Genomic DNA, 21,019 nt, shown 5'->3' with positions numbered 1-21,019 from the left:
ACTTCTTCATAAGAAGAATCCTAGGTTAAAGGACAACGTGCTATTTAACATTTCTGAAAAATCGTCTTGAGAAAACGCGTAACCAGTGCGTAACTTTTTACTTAACTATTAGTTTGTCGTTCAGCACAACCAATCAAAGGCAGAAAAATATATACATACATATGTCCTGGTGTAATATTTTGTGTTTGTGTATTTTGGTGTGTGTAAAAAATGCTCACCTCTAAAAATTATTTTAATGGTCAGTACTGAATAATCCTTACTAATATAAATGCAAATCGTCGTTTAAAGTACAAATCCGATACTACTCCTTATATATATATGTATATATATATAGATATACTCCTGGAAAAAATTTGGGTTTTTGGAAAAGGGCCCGTGGCACCTCCCATTCAAACTGAATCTTGTATACCACCACCTGTTAAAAAATTTGCATCAATTCAAAGTATTTGATAAGTTAAATGAATGATTCAATATGGATTTCGATCGAGTCGTTGTATCCCAGAAATGGTGATTCATGGGAACAAAAGTGGCATAACGGTTTTTAGAGATAATTGCATGATCTACAATTTTATCTAACCTACTTTTATAATAAGCCTTACCGTTTAGCTGAAAAATGGTAAAAATCAATTTATGTAATTTTTGACCTTGAATTTATTTTTTTTTTTACAGATCTGGGATCCATGCGGACTTTTCACATTTCAGTTATAGTGGTGCTCGTAACATTCGTACAAATTTTCAGCTTTCTGCGAATTATATAGCAACCTTGAAAACTAAATTGACCGGGCTAATGGAAAATAATTTTAAGGATATGGTTTAAATAGAGTGGCAATTAAAAAATATTAGTTACACGGGTTATAATGTACTTCACTTAGGTAGGAAAGTGATAAATTATGGAAAAAATTGTGATACGATTGAAAAAAAAAATACAAAATTAAAAAAAATCGCCATATCAAAAGATTTCACCATATGCATACAAATGGGTTTTTCCCAAAAAAGGTAAACCGAAAATGCAAGTAAATGAATTCAAACGGCTTTAACTTTAACTTTAAATTTCGTATTCAGATGGCGAAAAGAGGTTTTGAAAACGGGAAACGGTGGAGAGAAGAACTGAAAAAATTAAATAAGTAATTAAATTTAGTATGTCTTACTAGTAACAATATTGTGTGGGGGAAAAATCTGTCACGTCCGATATGTCACGTCCTTTACCATATTTTAATACAAAATTAAATCTACAACGAATTGCTCTGATTAAAATTAAATTGGTTGTAACGGTCCATAATTTGACTTTAAAGAATGTTTAATAAAGGAAAAACTGAGTTTTGCTTATTTTTACATGAACTCTCAAATCACCCTCCTTTTCATCGATTTTCTCGACGTCAGTTTTGCATGCGCACCTAATTTTTTGTCCACCAAAGGACGGTATTATTTAACTCTAAAGTCGTATGAATGTCGCGTCCGTAACCCAGGATATGCCCGTATGTATGTATATACCAAAATGCTCAGAATGAAACAAAATTCGATTAACTCATGTCTGCATATCCGTCCGTTATGATTACTCGAGTAAAATATGAGAAATATCAACGAACATAATCTGCTCTGGATCCAAATTGTTAAAAGTTGGAATGTGAAATTGGATTTTGACATAAAATAAGACATTTATGAAATTTCTGGAAAATGTGCGTCACACCGCCCACTTTTAATGAAGTGCTGTACATCAGTAGCCGCTTTACCTAACCCCACCAAACTCAATGGGCACGTTCAGAAGGCGCAACAGCTCAGTAACTGTTGCGATTGCACCTTCTGAACGCGTTGTTTTGCACTTCTGATCAACTGAACAGTTGCGTATTAAATGATCGTAATATTTTTATGATCATTTGAGACAACGTGTTGTGTGTTTTGAATTTGACAGCTAATGTATCAAGCCGTTCAGAAGGCGCATTATGATCACTGATTTTTTTAGCAACGGTTGCGCTCAACTTCTGCGCCTTCTGAACCTACCCAATATTAACATTACTTAGAGCCGCACTTAGAAACCCGTCCATATACTACTCAAGGTAGTTTACTCAAAATGTATGTTAGGAGTAATTCCTTGGCAAGAAATACGATTACAAAAAATTTTACATATCGCACACCGTCTTCAAAAGAGTCACAACTATACGTTCGTCAGCAAATGCGAAAAACCATTTCGTAGCATATGCTAACAGTGATCGGACTTGAAAAAATTTGTGTGGTAGAATGTGGAAAAAATGAGATAGATTTCAAAAAAATTTGGCAGATCTTAGGTTTTGGATCACGCTTTGTACAAACATTAAAAAAAATTGGCAAGGTTTCACCTAAATTGCAAACATTTTAATTAGAATACAAAAAAAAATGTATTTTAGTATGATAAAGTTCAAGATTTGAAGTTGCTAAAAATTGCGTTGAGTTTTGGCAAATTTTTTCCTTGACAGTGTAAAGCAGTTCCTTCAATATCAAGATACTTTTCGAACATATTTTGAGAGATTTCTGTAACCTTGCGGAGTGCTGCCGCTGCCAGCTTTCTCTTTATTACATCGCGATGTTGCGAACAAATGTGGCACGTTCCAGCCGCTACTTGAGATTTGTCAAAATCGGCAAAAAAGTAAACAACGCCTTAGAAACTTTAGATGCACTGAAATTTGCTAATACTTTCACAAAAATCGCCGTTTTTTAACATTTTCGCTATTAATTCTTTTTATAAATCTTATATTTTGAAATTTAACATAATAAAACCACGCTTCCTGTTGCAAAAATAAAACTACTCAAAAACGCGAATATGGGTAGATGTGGTAAATGCTCAAAAAAGTGCCAGATCTACCACGATGTGGTAGAAGTCCGATCACTGCATGCTAATCATCTGGGCAAAGGCGACTTTACCTTAGGTTTTTAAACAAATTATAACAAAAATTTCCTCCAGCTTTTGCTGAAAGGTAAATAAAAGCTCTGTGTACATTTTTAGCACATAATTTAAAAAATATAAAATTTTGAGTTGTGACTCTTTTGAAGACTGTGTGCGTTTTATCACTTTTTGCCAAACCCGGTATAACGATTGTACTGTACACAAGAAGTAATATGTTGAAAATGTTTGAAATCGGACTTGAACTACGCTCACTTATCATATAACGGTAAATTTCAAAAATACGAAAACTTTGATGTTTCGAAATTTAAGCACGCTTATTTACTCAAAGTTGATACTCACAATAATTTTTTTAATATACCACGCTTTTATAAATGGACTACAAATTAGAAAATAATATTTCTCAGTCCAATAGAATTTGTTTTCATAACTTTTGATTTTGAAAATTTTGCAGAAGACATTACAAACAATTTATGAGATTGAAAACGAAAAACGTGGAGCGCATGCAATAGAAAGATTTAGATTTAGATTTAATTTACAATAGTCAAACTACATAAAATAGACCTAAAATTTCTACATACACATACATACATATATTACTCTAATTCAGGTCTATTACATGCGCCCACGCTTTTTATTTTCATTCTCATAAATTGTTTATAATGGCGTTTGCTGAAATTTCAAAATCAAAAGTTATCAAAACCAATTCTACGGGACAGAGAAATATTACCTCGCTCATGAAAAGTTCTTCTTCGATTTGCATTGCAAATCCTGTTGAAAACTAAAAAACTCACAAGTTTTCAAACTTTGTATGAATCGTGTTAATTCGCTCTTTAGCAGTGTGATTGTGAAGTTCGAAAGAATAAGTAACATATACACGTGCGCGAAGCTGCTGCGCCCAGCCAGCAAAAACTCAAAAATTAATCCAAAAAGGGGAATAAAAGTGGATGAAACGCGGATTAGCTCTACGAAAGTACCGAAAATGATTGTGAAAGGGGTACGTTTGCAGCAATTTTTCTGTAAATTTTCTGATTCCATTTTTTTGTGGAACTATGCTTAAGAGCGAAATGAGCTGCTGAAGGTAATTTTAATAAAAATCAAAATTTTTTGATTTTCTGGCTGCCATGTTGAAGTTTGATCAAACCGTTGTGTTGTGTATGGAAAGTTTAAAGAATTTGCCCGCACCACTCTAGCCACTAGCGGCACTCCAGGCATACGCTTGCGGCAACCCAGGGTGCCGCGGCACCCACTAGAGTCTTCTAATTTTATGTCTTTGATATGATATCTACGACGAGGTTGATAACGGGTGATTTTTTTGAGGTTAGGATTTTCATGCATTAGTATTTGACAGATCACGTGGGATTTCAGACATGGTGTCAAAGAGAAAGATGCTCAGTATGCTTTGACATTTCATCATGAATAGACTTACTAACGAGCAACGCTTGCAAATCATTGAATTTTATTACCAAAATCAGTGTTCGGTTCGAAATGTGTTTCGCGCTTTTTTATCGACAAATTTTGTTCAGCGATGAGGCTCATTTCTGGTTGAATGGCTTCGTAAATAAGCAAAATTGCCGCATTTGGAGTGAAGAGCAACCAGAAGCCGTTCAAGAACTGCCCATGCATCCCGAAAAATGCACTGTTTGGTGTGGTTTGTACGCTGGTGGAATCATTGGACCGTATTTTTTCAAAGATGCTGTTGGACGCAACGTTACGGTGAATGGCGATCGCTATCGTTCGATGCTAACAAACTTTTTGTTGCCAAAAATGGAAGAACTGAACTTGGTTGACATGTGGTTTCAACAAGATGGCGCTACATGCCACACAGCTCGCGATTCTATGGCCATTTTGAGGGAAAACTTCGGAGAACAATTCATCTCAAGAAATGGACCGGTAAGTTGGCCACCAAGATCATGCGATTTGACGCCTTTAGACTATTTTTTGTGGGGCTACGTCAAGTCTAAAGTCTACAGAAATAAGCCAGCAACTATTCCAGCTTTGGAAGACAACATTTCCGAAGAAATTCGGGCTATTCCGGCCGAAATGCTCGAAAAAGTTGCCCAAAATTGGACTTTCCGAATGGACCACCTAAGACGCAGCCGCGGTCAACATTTAAATGAAATTATCTTCAAAAAGTAAATGTCATGGACCAATCTAACGTTTCAAATAAAGAACCGATGAGATTTTGCAAATTTTATGCGTTTTTTTTAAAAAAAAAGGTATCAAGCTCTTAAAAAATCACCCGTTATATAGACTAGGTTGCTATAAATACCTTTGCTATATTTATAGTATAAATGGTGGTCTGGACATACAACATTACAAGTTGATAAAAGCGTTGTAAAAAGAAAGTAAAGGGGTCCAAAAAAGTCAAATTTTTGTATGCGGTAACATAAAGCGCCACAAGGCACCGCGCAAAAGGCTTGCGCACGTTTTTCACTTAACTTAACTTGATCTAATAACTAGCAATAAATTTTGTGTGGGCTTCTAAATCAACATCAGTTTTAAATATTCTTTAAAATTTTGTTAAAATATTTATTTATTATTTTAGTAATTTCAATAGAATTTTCTGTGGGTTTTATAATATTGCTCGTTATAGGTTAATTTTATGCATTTCCAATAGCCGATATAATTTTCTTATAAATTACAATGCCTTTTAAATAAACGTCAGCTTGTAAAAATTCATCGTGATCATGCAGCAACACTGGCGTATTGTTTATGGGAGAAAATCCAATTGCTGGTATACCTGCGTCCCGAATATAAATAGCATCGGTGCCAGCGGGAAAAACAAGTGGTTGGATTTTAAGATTGCTGCATAAATTCAAAATGAGATTCAAAAGTTATGAAATAGAATTTTAGTAGAACAAAATAATTAAGAACATACAGCTCCGTTGTAGCTTTTTCAAAAGCCACCCAAAATAAATTCGAACTATCTATTTTTGTTGCTTCGACTTTTGCCTCCTTTTGCTCATATTGAATTTCTATACCGCCACCAGCTTCTACACACCACGCTCTTAGCTGAAAAAATAATTGCTTTTTTATACTTAACGAATTATGTTAGAAGAAAGAAATTCGGGGATGTGCTAACGTCGATGTCTGCCAAAAACCGATGTTTCCGATGTTTTAATCATAAAAATGTCGATGTAATCAAGTAAAAATAAAAAGTTTACAAAACCCATTGGATTAACGATTAATGATTAAAATTAATTAAATTAAAATTTAGTCATTAATCGTACAATTGATTACGATTAATTAATTTTTATCGTCAGTCGCGATTAACATTTTCATCGTTAATTTTTAATCGTTAATCAGATTAACATTTTGGCAATTCTGGGATGTACATTAAAGTGGTCCAAAAATGTATGTAAAAAAATAAGGTCGGATTTTTAAAGCCGCCACCCCCTAGGATTGTTATATACCGAAAAAAATATACCCATATTTTTTATTTTGAAATAAAAAATAATTTAGGTAGTGCTCAAAGCGCTCAAAGTTTTCCATGTATTTTATATGGAGATAAAACAACTTTTCGTAGAAATAGTGTAGAATTCTTGAGAATAAATTTTTTTGGACCACTCTAATGTACATATACATATTTTTGAAATTACCTGCCTATCGAAGTTGTCGTGATCTACATTCAACGCCAAACGCATGTCAAAAACCACTTCCAGCGTAGATGGTACAACATTACTTTGCACACCGCCTTTAATAACCGTTAAATTCACGGTTGTCACATCACCAAGCCGTAGAGATGGATCATTCTCCAAACGATCAATTTCATTCTGCCTGAATTCCATTAATTTGTTTAGAATATTTTGGAGCTTTTGACCTACAGTATTCTTATGCAACAAAGAGCCATGCCCGGATGTTCCACTTATTAAAAAGTGAACGTCTAAAATACAAATTTAAAAAATTAAACCTACAGAACTATAAAGTTATTCAACACTTAAGACATGACTCCGAATAAGCATCTGCTGAATTGTTAAATAATAATAAAACAAAACTCACGCCAAAGGCTTCTTTCGGCATAGAAAACTGAAAAAGTCTCATTAGCAGATGCAATGCCTTCGTCGAGACAAAAACCAACATTTAATTTTTTAAATTCTGCAGACTTCAAAAATGCTTTCATTCCCATTTCGCCGCTAATTTCCTCGTCTGTAAAAGAATAAAACAATTTTGGCTTATTTCTTCTTCAAAGTCTCTACGTTTCTTTGAGGTTATATTTTTACAGACCCGGTATAAAGGTTACATGTATGGTACGTTTTAAGGTGACACCGTCTTTTCGTAGCCTTCGTATCGCTGCCAAATACTGCATGCCCACACATTTCATGTCCTGTGCACCTCGCGCGAAAATTCGTCCGTCGTTGTCGATATCAGCAGCAAATGGTGGATGGGTCCACTTTTCCGAATATACTGGTACTACATCCATATGAGAATTCAGCATAATTGTTGGTTGTTCCGGTTGCTCTCCCACCCATGTTATAACAACAGCTGGTTTGCTGGGACTACCGGGCTGATAAACCTCAATGGGTAACTCTAGGTCGGCAGCTTGTTTTCTCAGAAATTCTACGACGGGTGCTACAAATATAGATGTGCGTGTATGCACTTATGTATGTATGTTCATTTGTATATAAAGAATTTAGGAATTGGTTTTTGTCGATCTGAGAATCCTTTGAATTAGTAGCAAATATGTATTAATGTTTGTTTTTAGGGTGTCAGGTATGAAAATGATAGTACCATGTCGCCGCCCTCGGCCCTGAAGCTAGAAACCGGGTTTTTAAACTTTTAAGATGATGGAACCCTTATTATTATTATTATTATTACGTCGGGTTTAATTGTGCTGCGACCTAAAAGATCTATTGTGCTAAACCCTAATTGTATTCACTCCGACCTTAGACTATGTAGAAAATTAAGCACATTTGAGGGTGCCGTGTTCCAATTCTTGGATGGAGAAGATAATCGTTCCCCAAGGTGTATCAGTCTGCGATTCATGATACGCGGGCAGTCACACAGAATGTGCTCTGAGGTTTCCTCCGCCAGCCCACAGATCCTGCAGTCCGTCTCTACATAAAGCCCCATTTTGTTCAGATGGTACCTTAACTTGTAGTGTCCTGTCAGGTAGCTTGTTAGAGTTCTAGGAGTTATCAGTTTTTGTGATTTTCTCATTCCCTTTGACATACGCCAGTCGGGAGCAATCAGAGATTCCTCCAAACTCCTGAGCAGTTCTGCAGCGTATCCTCTAGATGTACCGCAGAAAGGCTCGGGATCATACATGCGCATTTGGGCTCCAGGTTTTGCCAGATAGTCAGCCCTTTCGTTGCCAACCACAGCGTAACTATATTATGGGCTCCTAGGCTGTTCAGAAGAGTTTTACAACAGTCCACACGCCTTGATGTCGTTCTAAATGAGTCTAAGGCCCTTGGTGCTGACTGACTATCGGACACAACACAGGCTTCGATTACGAAGATTTTCGCCTAGAATATGATAGGGTATGAGCCTTTAAACCTTGGTTCAAGCACGCTTGCCCCAGTACTCCCGTCTTCCATCTTTAATCCATCGGTATACCATACTTGGGACCCTTTGTCAATCATAGATATTATCGCTTTACAGCGGTCCCTTTCAGAAATTCTGACCTCGTAGGGCTTGTCAAAGGATAGTTTCAGTAGCATGATATCTGTAAACTTGATAGCGGTATCATCCAGAAAAGGCTTGAGAGCCTCCAAGTGACCCTAATGATCCCCACTCTTCATGCTGATTTCATTGGGCAGCCGTAGGGCGCTCCAGCAGGCCTCCTTTTCAGAATAGATAGAGGAGGAATGCCTGTAATTATACCGAGGGCTCCTGTGATGGCCACACAGATCAAGCGGTGTAACCCTGAATTAGAAAAAAAAATAATTCCAAGCGACCCTAATTATAGCAATGTAGTTTTGTGGAACAATCCGTAGAGCTAAATGATTGATGAATTTTTTTAATCATAAAAGAACAGACGAGAAATATCTTGACGGTGACGTAACTTGGAAAAATGTTTGGCGCTTTTAACGTGGTCTTGAATGCTTGCCTTACCACCATTAGCAAATTTCCACATATCCTACAATGCGCTTCATGACCATTTTTGCCACAACCTAGAGATAATTTAGGTGGGCTGTCTGAAGTGAAGCCATTCTGAAAGACCTACCCAATAAGGATAAAAAGTGCTTCTCTGCATGCTTCCTAGAAATGGGTTTCCAATTTAAAATTTACGCGAATGTACTTAAGCATATGTTTATATTATTTAGCATTACAAATAGGATTCAATAATTATTTTAAATCTCAATAAAACATTTAATCTGAACCTTAAATATTTAAATTCCTTAAAGAATTATGACTTTTATGAACTAAAAAGAGCTTTAAAAGAACTTCTTCGATAGGCCTTTAGAAGTACGTCCTACAAAAGCCGTTCTGGAAGCTCTTCTTTGAGTAGCGAGAGCAGAAGCCCTTCAGTTTGTGCCACTCCGTACAAAAAAGAAAGGAGAAAGGAATGACTTTCAGAAAGAGATTTTAACTCCAGAAATTATCTACTGCGTAGTATGTGGGACCACTCAGCCGTGTGCCTGTTCAGGAACTTGCACTTTTTTGGCATTTGCCTGAAGATAAAAAACTAGATTTTAAACAAATAAACTAAACAGAAAGAAGGTAAACTAACCAGATATTGTTCAACATATTAGAAAAAATGTTTCATTATCGACTTTCGGCTACTAATGCTTTTTTTTCAAAGCAATGATGAGTGTCTGCATTGACCTTCATTAAAAAAGTTTAAGTGTGGACCTGGACACCAGGACAATTTGTTTAATTCAGGACAAATCCTGGAAAAGCAGGACGTCTGGCAGCCCTAATCTAAAGCCTCCTGCCAAGAGTTGAGGTGCATTAAAAACGCCCTTACGAACTTGTAGGCGATCAACATATTGGGCAGTAATTTTACTTAAGACGATTACGAAGGTATAGCAAGACTCTGTCGAGGGTGCTGCTGCTTAAAGAAAAATATTGAGCGGATTCCATCCTAAAAGCATCCCCAAAGGCACGAATAAACGTCCCCTTTCAGACACGTCAAGTCTTGAAAGCAATTTTTTTCGCATTCTCTTTTGTGTTTTCTATTTGCTTCCACACGCGTCAACTTTAATTGAATTCAAGTCCTTGGTTCTTTAAATGGAAAGCAACGAAAAGATAAAAAGAGACAAGAAAACTTGAAACGAATTGACGGTACGGAGGAATCTGTACTCTTCCCCTCTCCTCTCACCTCCTTCGCCTACGAACGAGCAGGCTTGAAAGCAAGACTTGACGTGTCTGAAAGGGGACAACCAGTTTTAATTAACCCTATAATCGACAGCGAAGCCAACCTTTGACAGTCTTCAAATACGCCACCAGAAAACGAAATACACATAGTCCTACTAGGGATTAAAAATATGAGAGGATCTTAAAAAGCATTCGCTTGTATGGTTAATTTTTAGTGAAGCTTACCATAGTCGATGTCTGGATGTACACTTGGGATGCGCAGATATTCACGAAATATTTCGATTTCCTTATCATTCTTCCAAGAGCTCATTTTCAACAAACGCCTACAATTGCATTTTTTAAACGTATTAAAAACAAAGACCCATATTATTTATTTGAAAACACTCTTAAATCATTATAGTAATGGCTTTTAAAAATGAATTCATCTAGCTTTGATTAAGCAGTTTATAAACAATTTTGTATTTCACAAGATAAGTCAGTGATGAAATGGATGGTAAAATTGTACTTTTTTGACAATTATTAACAATTCTCAAGTAAAGTAAACAACGCCTCAGAAATTCACAATTTTTTTTCTACCTCATAAAAGTAAATCGCCCCTATTCCGATTGTCGGAACGATAGTCGTTGATCGAAATTTGAGTTTTTCATTGGCGTCATGAGGCAACCAATGACATAATTTACAAAAAAATTTTATTCCTATTATCCTTTCGAAATGAAGAAGTATGGAAAATGTGTTAAAATCTGTCGTTAATATACGCAAACGTCAAGCTGTGAAGCTGTGTTTTTCTGTGATCTGTTTAAATTTTGTGTTTGATAAAGCTGTTTACGCTTATTAAAGTAAAAAATTAAAAAAAGTGTTAATAAACTTCTGGTGCACAATTTAAAGATAAGTAAAACATCAAAATTTCCCGTAGATTTGATTAATTTAACTTGATATTCTTAATTGCATGTGCCGAGTATTTTGTTTCATATAATATATTGTTGTTGTACAATTGTTTTTGTTTGTGCACATTGATTTTGCTCTTTTTGTCTTTTTGTCATTTCTGCTGTTTCATCTTTGTCACAGCTGTTTGCGTTGTGTTTATTAGGTGTCTAATATACAGTGCATTTAAAACTGTTCGCTAACTGATATTTACCAGCTGATTGGTTCACTGATTAATACATCGTTTTCAAAACCGTTTTTGCTTTTTTGCTTCTAAAACCTAAAAATAAATATAATTTTAAACATGTCGTGTATTTGCACCAATTGCCACGTTAAAAGCGACTCCTATGTGCCATGCTGGCTCTGCGATGGGATTGCCCATATAAAATGTGCTGGTTTGAGCGGTAGAGTATTAGACGCTATTAACGAGGGTAAGGGTCTTCGTTGGTCTTGTCAAAAATGTAGATCAACCGAAGTTGATTTATTTAAATTCTTCAGGCAGTCCAGAAATGGTTTTTCTGAGATCGGGAAGGATCTGTCGGCGCTTGTTGAGAAATTTAAGCATTACGAAAAAATTTTTAGATCTTTCACTTGTCTCGACGACCCTCCACACTCTGAAGATAGCCGTGAAAATAAAGGTGGGCATGTTATTAGTCCACCTAAAAAGACAGCCACGGATTCTGGTAAAAAAAATCCTCCATCCCAGTCCTTAGAACTTATTAATTTATCTTCTCCATGCCCTCAGGCATTGGAGCCTCCGATTTCTAAAGCCATATCCACTAGGTCTACTTCAAAAAATAGTCAAACCGTTGATTTAACAGTGTTGCCATCAACATCTCAAGCTCCACTGTCTAACTTAGTTCCTCCGAATAATTCGGAGCCCCGCACATCAGACATCATTACCAAAAAGTTGGTTGTAATTCCTCCGAGAAGATCAATCTTTGTCTCTAGATTTGCTAAAGATACTTCTTCGGATGATATAAAGTCATACATATCGACTAAAATTAGAACTAAAGATGTATTTATTCGTAAATTTAATTTTAAATACGATCGCGATATTTCATCTTTTAAAATTGATGTAGCTTCCGAAGATTTTGATTCACTACTAAATAGTTCATTTTGGCCGACCGGGGCGTTTGTTCGCGAGTTTGAGTATAAACCTAATAAAAGTAATAATAACGTAGCTAAAATTTCTAATCTTAATTCTGATTCAAAAAACTAACTCGCAAGTCTAATTTAAGTATTTACTATCAAAACGTTAGAGGTTTGAATACCAAATTAACTGACTTATATTTAAAAGGTTTTGACTGCAATTATAATATTATTTCCTTGACCGAAACATGGCTCAAACCTCATATTTTTTAATTCCGAAATTCTTCCAAATGAATATCAAATATACAGGAGTGACCGCGTGGGCAGAATCGGCGGTGGTGTTCTTTTTGCGGTGCATTCATCGATACCATCCGAGGAAGTTAGTCTTCCTGTCATTGAATATACCGAATTTAAATGTATACGTGTACAGGCTGGAAAGACTTATATTTATTTTGCTCTTTGCTACATCCCTCCTAATTCTGCCGTATCGGTATATATGCAGCTAGTTTCTTTACTTGAGACCGTAAATGCAATGCTTACGGCATCCGATTCTATGATTGTTTTGGGCGATTTAAATCTGCCACATATTTCATGGAACATCATTGACACCGATGTTGTACCAGTTTCATCTAGAGATAGTTACAATGTATTTCTGGAGGAAATGGCTGAACTATGCCTCAAACAAATAAATATATGTCCAAATAAGTTTGGAAAGGTCTTGGATCTCGTTTACGTTGATGATGTTCCGAAGGCCTCTATTAATCGGTGTGATCCCCTAGTTTTGCCGGAAGATGCATACCATCCTGCTCTTGAGTTAAACTACGAAATCATAAATGAAATACATAATAATAAGTCAAGTTCAAGTACTAGATATGTATATATAGAGATGACGTGGAGCGTTGCGTTGAGCACTTTAATGATACTGTTTTCAATTTGTTTCGAAAGTATGTGCCAATACGTAATATTGTTCATGAAGAACCAATACAATTATGGTTCACTAAAGAGCTTAAAAAATTGAAAAATAAAAAGTCGCACTCTTTTAAACTGTATAAAAGAACGGGCTTACACAGTGATTACCTAAGGTACTCAGTTTTGCGGCATAGCTACTTTGCATTAAATAAGAAATGTTATAATTCATATTTATGTAAAATTAAGAGGAATTTAATTAACAATCCTAAATCATTTTATGGTTTCGTAAATTCAAAGCGTAAGGCACATGGTTTTCCGTCCGCTATGCATTATCGCAACACTGTATCTAGCGACAGCCAACTCATTGCCAACATGTTTGCTCGGTTCTTTAGGTCCAATTATTCTGTAGACTTCCCTATAAGTGGAGACTATCCGTACGAGCTTTGTCCAATCAACTCTGCTTATATTCCAGTAATATCTTCCGATGAAGTTTTACACTCTTTAAAAACCTTAAAAGCGTCATTTAGGCCTGGACCTGATCATATTCCGACCTGTTTTCTTAAAAACTGCGCTGAGAACATCTGCGAGCCTTTAACAACTCTATTCAATTTGTCACTTAAACATGGCGTTTTTCCGTCAGCCTGGAAGGAGTCTTTCATAATACCACTTCACAAAAACGGCAGCAGGTCGTCTATAGAAAACTATCGAGGCATAGCGAAACTCTCCGCTATCCCCAAATTATTCGAAGCAATTATTGTTAACCAGCTGACATATTCTATATCTTCTTCAATTACACAATCTCAACACGGGTTTTCTAAAGGAAAATCTACTATTACTAATTTATTGGAGTTTACAACTCATGTCTCAAACGGTTTTAGAGAAAATGCTCATACCGACGTAATTTACACCGATTTCAGTAAAGCTTTTGACAAAGTATGTCACTCGTTACTCATCCGTAAACTCGACCTAATCGGCTTTCAGCCCAGTCTCCTTCAATGGATCTCATCTTACCTCTCTGATAGAACACAAAGAGTTATTGTTAATAATTGTTCTTCCAACATCATTAAAGTTTCTTCAGGAGTTCCTCAGGGAAGCCACCTTGGTCCGATTCTGTTCCTGATATTCATTAATGATATTTCTTCTATAATAAAACATTCAAAAATTTTAATGTATGCCGATGATGTGAAACTTTTTAAAACATTGTCCTCTATCGAAGAAAGGTCTTTGTTACAAGCGGATCTGAACAACGTGGTTAGTTGGTGTAATACAAACTATATGCCACTAAACCTTCAAAAATGTAAAGTTATGTGTTTCTCTCGGAGGGCTGTTCAACCAGCTGTTTATTCAATATCAAATTATAATCTGGAGCAGGTATCCAATTTTGTCGATCTTGGTATCACAATGGATTCCAAACTCAATTTCAACCATCATATTAATGTTACAGTCAATAAAGCCAAAGGCGTTTTTGCATATGTAAGGCGATGGTCAAAAGAGTTCAAAGATCCTTATGTTACAAAAGCTCTTTTTACCAGTTTAGTTAGACCTATACTAGAATACGGATCTATTGTTTGGAATCCCCGCTACCAAGTTCATTCAGAAAGGATTGAATCAATTCAAAAACAATTCTTGCTTTTTGCATTGCGTAATTTTAACTGGGATTCAGATTACAATCTCCCCCCTTACACAAGTCGTCTAAAGCTCATAAATTTGCCTACACTCGCAAGTCGTAGAGAAATGCTGGGTATAATATTTATCGTAAAATTAATGACAGGCTTGATTAATAGCCCGGCCCTCCTGGCTGAGGTAAATTTTAATGTTCCTTCTCGAGTGTCAAGACACTTTCGACCTCTATTTTTAAAGCCATGCAAAACTAATTTTGAACTAAACGAATCATTCCGTGGTTTATGTCAAGATTTTAACTGTCATTCCAGCACGTTTGACGTATCGGACTCGATTTTTACTATAAAGAAAACTATTATTTCCACTCTCAATAATTGAAATACTATCTTTAGCATATCCAATCAGCTGATGAATTTGATTCTGTAGCTGAATAGTTTTAGATCTCGACACTTAACAAACTCCTGTTTCCACTACTCGGCACGAAAAAACTAAAAAAAAAAAAAAGTTTCCGTACGTCATGCGGACTGCGCCCCTCGTGTCGGTTGGGCGGGAATGGAGGGTAAAAAGCCGTTGGGATTAATTAATTAAAATTAATGTTTTTATTTACAACATAATTCAACGAACGACTGTCGATTCGAACGACTTACGACAACCAGAATAGGGATGAATAACCTTACGGAAATTGTGAGCGGTGAGAGAATCAGTCTTACCAGATTTTCGTTTTGAATTTCTCAAAAATAAATGAACGCAAACATATTTTTTGCATGAATTTTTTTAATGTGGCATTTTAGGCGATATACTGTAAGCAGCTGAAAAAGAAAACACAAAAAAAAAAACATTTTCTCGCTTCTGGCTTAAGTTGACGCGTCGAGTAATCATTGATGATTACTTACGGTAAGTTAAATTAAGTTAAGTCTAGACTAACTGAGCTTTTACGCTGCCGAATTCACTCTCTTGCAATTTTTTTTTGGTTATGAACGCATTTCTAGTAAAAGCTTGCAAGTATTGCTAACAATGCGGAACAATTGTTTGATATTGAACTCACCTAATTGTAAACGACTTATTGTTAACTTATATATCGAATATAGGTATTTAACTTGTTTTTTCCAATGAAACTAATTATTTTACAAAATATTTTTGTGAAACTTTGATTGCATTAAATGCCACTGTTTTTTTTTGTTTCAGATTTCACAAAAAACATTTTATTTAGATAATTTTGCCTAACATAAAACTTTTACTTGTTCTTCTTCTGCTTTTTCGGCTGATTTAGTACATTTTTTATGGCCAATTTGGTACAAAAATTAAATTCTCATTTACCATCCCTGAGATGAGTGTGCACCTTTGAACGTTATCAGTAAATGTCACAAAATGCAATGCTTTGTTTACTTTTCTGAATGAGTTTAGTTTGATAGATAAACTATTTCTATTTTTTGCGGTCATTTCACTGAAAATTCTCCTCCATTTAACTAATGTAAATTTTATATGTTTATTTCACTTGTATTATCTTTATGACGCAAATTACATACTTGGCGGTACTGCCGTACTCTATTTTCCCACGAGCACAAATGTATGAAACAGACAGAAACTATTTAGCAATTACCTATGTAATTGAGTGAACTGTTAATACTGAGTGGTCAAAATGAATATTTCTGGTATTTAAGTAATCTAAAAGTTTTCGATAAAGCGATGTTAACCGCAAAATTTATTGAAAATATACTTACTACATACATATATAGTATACGTATATACGGTGACCATTCGTACCGATTTTGGCGGGACAGTAACGATTTTGAGAAAATTGTCCCGCTGAATATTTTTTAATAGTCGGAATGTATAAGCTTCCCGATTTGTCATATTTGTACCGATAAAATTCTGATTTTCAGTTTTTTATTAACCCTTTGAGGACTGATGCTGCTTACAGCTACGGTGACCATATTAATCAACGTACAATAGAGGACATTTTTTCAAAAGGATTTGGGACCACTTACATACAACTCAGAAAGGTACTTTTACCCATATAGTAATTTAAATCAAATATTTCCATTTATTATTGTACAAGTTCCCTTTCTTGACAGGCGCTGTAACCGGATATTAACCGATTCCGAAAAATTAAACCAAATCCTTATCAAGAACCTCGCCTTCCTTTGCTGCCAAAATGCGTTTATTATAATATATACTACACGGCGAAGCCAGTGGGGATTTATTGTTCAACAATGAATTTGACTCAAAGAATATTAAATTTTCTAGGAAAAGGTGCAAATAATATATAGTTTTTTTTTCGATTATATAAATTTCCCTTGTCAGTATTAGCAAGGATTCCTGATTTATAGATTGTACAAAGATTGCCAATTAAATAAAAACCCTTTAGTGGGGTGTGAAATAAACTAGCGTAGGTTTTTATAATATTTTATAACGGACATTTTTATTTTTTCTATTCTCTTTAAAAAATTACCTTTGAAAAATCCAAGTCTGATTTAAAGTACAGTTTAAGAAATAAAGGGCAGGGGTTAAAATAAAGGACGGATGGTCGCCGTACTTATAGATAACATTGACATTGATTGGCCCTTTCTCTTTTCGCGTTTGATTCCAAAATAAAGCCAACGGTGAGAAAATTATGTGTTCGTTTCTTAAAATGCCACACTCTTGTAAGGAGATAAAGACGAATTCTGTGCTCTTTGAAGCTTTATCAGGGGAGATGGTTGCCCTGAAAATCAGATGGCTGCTTAAAGTGACAATATATGAAATGCGTGAGCTAGATAAGGACAACAAAGGCAAAAACATGCCCTTTTTGCACTGTGAAGTTTGTCGACGCACTCTCCTACACAAACGCGAATTTGTTTCACATTCTTTACTACAACCACAAAGCAGCTGGTCTAGCAGTAGTAAAACTGTTGCCATAAATTAAAAATTACTACCGCTTAGTTCCAAAATTTTAGTGAAAGTTTGAAAAATTTCTCTGCACCACTAGTATACTCTAGCTGCTAGCGGCAGCTTTGGGAAGGCCTGCTCCAGAATGTTACGAAGGCAAAAAGCTGAACCTCTCGCCACAATTATAGAATCAATTAGTTTTCAGCACCTTTTCGTTGCGACTACTTGCTTAAAGTAGTTCTGCAACATTAAACAAGTAAGAAAGTCTAAGTTCGTGCAGAGCCGAACATTAAAAACCCGGCGCAAGTATTAAATATGTATATGTTTTTCACCTTTCCGAAAGCTACCGCTAGATGGTAAGCCGGGGTATATCAATTTTGAGTACATTAGCGTCCTTAAATTTCGAACTATTGAAGTTCCAGGCATTTCTAAAATTTACCGTTATATGAAAAGCGGCCGTAATTTTAGTCAGATTTCAATAATTTTCAACGTCTTGCTTTTATGTGGCAAGCACAATAACCATACCGAGTTTGGTACAAATTGGTAGAACGCCCATTTTCCAAAATTTTATCATAAACGTTTTTTTTTTGGTAAAGAATTGTTGCAAGCATCAATTTTGAATAAATTGGCTTTGATACTTACTGATTTATCGAGGATTTTATATTTCTCTAAATTACCGTTATATGGGATGTGAGCGTAGTTAATGTCCGATTTTAAAAATTTTCGGCCATTTGATACGGTGTACCAAGGCCAACAACTGTGCAGCGGTTACCAAGATATACACATGTACCCATAAGTGGGCGTGGCTACGCCCATTTTCCAAAAATGTATAATATTCTTATTTTTCGTCTAAAATTTATTTTAAATATCAATTTTGAGTGAATAATCTTCAGTAGTTACGAAAATATCGCAGTTTTCGTATTTCTGAAAATTACTGTTATATGGGAAGTGGGTGTGGTTACAATCCGATTTCGCCCATTTTTAATACCAACCTACCTTGAAGAAACGGAAGCCTACATACCAAATTTCGTTGTGATATCTCAATTTTTGCTCGGGTTATCGTGTACACGGACGGACGGACAGACAGACATGGCTTAATCGACTTCTTTATTCATTCTGAGCATTTATGTATACATTTGTCTATATCTATCTCGATTCGTTTTGGCTGTTACAAACAACCGTTATGTGAACAAAGTTAATATACCCCTGTGCACAAGTGCGCTCGCTTATAAAAAAATACACATATCTAATAAATTTTTTTTTTTTTTAATAAAAGGGTTAGTTTACAAAATATCATTCTTGATTCAAATTGTTCTAAACGTTTTTATAATTATTACTAAAGTTGTTTTTTTCAATCAAAAATATTGGTTCCCTCAAAATATTCATGGATATGAAATATATACTTTTGCGATCATTTTTCTAGTTTTTTCTCTTTCTTTTGTCTTTTTATTCTAAAAACAAAATTGTATGTTCGGTTTCGATGCTTGTCCACAGAAGTCTGGTCACCGTAGATATATACGCACATATATATATAGGCATACGTATTGCGCGTATATTTTTTTCGGACAAAAACTGTATATTGCTGCGAAAAAGTTCTGTTTCGCGGTATCTCCATTTAAGAAAAAAAGCTTTTTTATAGTAGAGTATTTTTTGAAACAGTAGGGCAATTCATCTAACCGCGTAAATGCCTCGTAACCACGTAACCCACGATCCAGAAAATAAAGGTCGCGCCATTCGCGGACCGCTAACCCTCTCATCGTCGATTTGACAGCATCCACCCAATCGCTGACGTCATAAAATACTTTTGTTTACATTCACTGTTGCCAACTTAATGCTTTTCGCACCAAATTTAGTGGGTATTCAAAACCCGAACATTTTTGAGTTTGGTGCTTGGTGCGTTTTTGGTGCTTTTGTTTTTAGTTTGAAGACACCAAATTATAAAATCTTAAAAAAATGGAAGCAAAATTTATAGCAATCATAAGCGTGGTAAGCAACTTCACAAAAATTTTAATAAAATCATGGCACAATCATAAGCGACAACAAAATATGTGGCAGCAACTTCAATCAAGCCAGAAAAAATCGACCGTCGTGCAAGAAACATTGATTTTTATTAATTTGAATCGGCATCCTTACAATATAATTATGTATGCATATAAAGTCCATAAAATACACCAATAAATATTTGGTGCTTTTTCAAATTGAAAACTTGGCAATACTGCCTTTTGTTCGATGCTTCCTCTTTTTCTTGTCGAGTTCGTCTTGCTCTCTCATACTGGTATTTATTGACGTCACGGCCAGTTACTCTCAGCTCGATTGGCGCAATCTTGTATTCTATCATTCTTGCACGTAACCCTCATAAACTTACTTAGTTTTGTATGGAAAATCGGTTCATTTACGAGGTTTGCGCGGTTGTACACCCCGCGACAAAATTATACATCTGACAAAAGACATGTAAATCTAAAAATTTAAAAAATTCAACAAAGTTGCACAACAACCATTTTCTAGTTTGAAGTTTATACCATCGAATTTTTATGATTTTTATTTTCTGACGGTGTCACGCATTTTCTTCCATACAAAGTTACCAAGTTCGAAATTTTTTTTTGTATGACAAAAAATACATTGAAAGCTCCAATAAGCGTAAACCAATGGTCACTTACCTACTTTTTGTCCGCCTTTGACAGATGTCCGATAATGGGATTGTCCCAAAAAAATAATATTACATATAATTCATATTTAAAAAATTTAAATTGCAGATTTCTAATTTAAGACAATATTTATTCTTCAATAGCAAAAAAAAGAATAAGTAAAAAATAAATTCAAATTTATGGCGTTTTCCTTTCTACCGACTAATTTCGTTGTCCGCTTCGGTCAAATAGCAAGAAGAGGGCAATGAAAAGGCAACATATTTCCTAGAAAAGAAAACACTAATTGATGGGAGATTTTGATAACTAGACATGACTATAGGTCCGCGTCCGTATATCGGAAAGTCCGTTGTACGAAAAAAAAACACAAATTGTTCGTTCCCAAGAATGCGTCCGCATATAGGAGATGTACGATTATCAGATTCCGTCTATGAGAGCTTTCACTGTAATAACAGCGTTGGCAAAAAAAATAAAAATTCAACGCGAATTCTTGGACCCTTGGAATTTGCACTTTATTATACTAAAATTTAATCGGCTACAAAACTGCATACTTAGATGTAAAATTATGAATAAAAAGTTTGTTGTGAAAATTTTTCGAATTTCTCTGCAAAGTTTGAAATGTGGATTTGTATGTTGTTTAGGTATGGTAGATGTGTAATAAGATGGACTTGAAAATTATGCCGGCTACATAATTTTGAAAATGGGGTTGGTGACTAGGTTTCCGAACACATGAAGAAAGTGATCAAAATTATATCCCATATCGTCGTTTAAAGTACAAAACCGCGTATTGTCGTACTGCAAAACCGCGTAACTGGCATTTTTTTGCCAA

The 21,019-nt window shown here is 35.3% G+C and overlaps 1 protein-coding gene across 6 annotated transcripts; it reads right to left on the bottom strand.

Moving 5' to 3' along the window:
• Window positions 1-5,381: 5,381 nt before the first annotated feature.
• Window positions 5,382-16,321, bottom strand: LOC118733924 (aminoacylase-1-like). Of its 6 annotated transcripts, none has more exons than XM_036463558.1 (8): window positions 16,207-16,321; window positions 16,020-16,146; window positions 10,364-10,461; window positions 7,103-7,474; window positions 6,878-7,024; window positions 6,478-6,761; window positions 5,757-5,890; window positions 5,382-5,683 (listed from the first exon to the last, which is right to left on the bottom strand). In XM_036463558.1, exons 2-8 carry the CDS (start codon window positions 16,118-16,120, stop codon window positions 5,479-5,481), a joined length of 1,341 nt encoding a protein of 446 aa, XP_036319451.1. In that variant the 5' UTR covers window positions 16,121-16,146; window positions 16,207-16,321; the 3' UTR covers window positions 5,382-5,478. The 6 variants fall into 6 exon arrangements, with proteins under 6 accessions (XP_036319451.1, XP_036319452.1, XP_036319453.1 ...); XM_036463559.1 differs by having other exon boundaries at window positions 7,103-7,447; window positions 16,207-16,320; XM_036463560.1 differs by lacking the exon at window positions 16,020-16,146 and having other exon boundaries at window positions 16,207-16,320.
• Window positions 16,322-21,019: the final 4,698 nt, after the last annotated feature.

The sequence above is a fragment of the Rhagoletis pomonella genome, unplaced genomic scaffold (assembly GCF_013731165.1).
Source record: "Rhagoletis pomonella isolate Grant_MI unplaced genomic scaffold, Rhpom_1.0 Rhpom_scaffold_00002, whole genome shotgun sequence".
Taxonomy (NCBI): domain Eukaryota; kingdom Metazoa; phylum Arthropoda; class Insecta; order Diptera; family Tephritidae; genus Rhagoletis; species Rhagoletis pomonella.
Note: the sequence above shows the minus strand (reverse complement) of the source record. Positions and strands in the feature narration are given on the sequence as shown.

What these genes read in the sequence shown, in the direction of transcription:
- LOC118733924 (XM_036463558.1), bottom strand. Translation starts at nt 16,120, where the DNA reads ATGACCGCAAAAAATAGAAATAGTTTATCTATCAAACTAAACTCATTC. An exon ending in ACGACAACTTCGATAGGCAG is followed by an intron (nt 5,891 to 6,477) that starts GTAATTTCAAAA and finishes TTATTTTTTCAG; the next exon opens with CTAAGAGCGTGGTGTGTAGA. An exon ending in GAAAAAGCTACAACGGAGCT is followed by an intron (nt 5,684 to 5,756) that starts GTATGTTCTTAA and finishes GAATTTATGCAG; the next exon opens with CAATCTTAAAATCCAACCAC.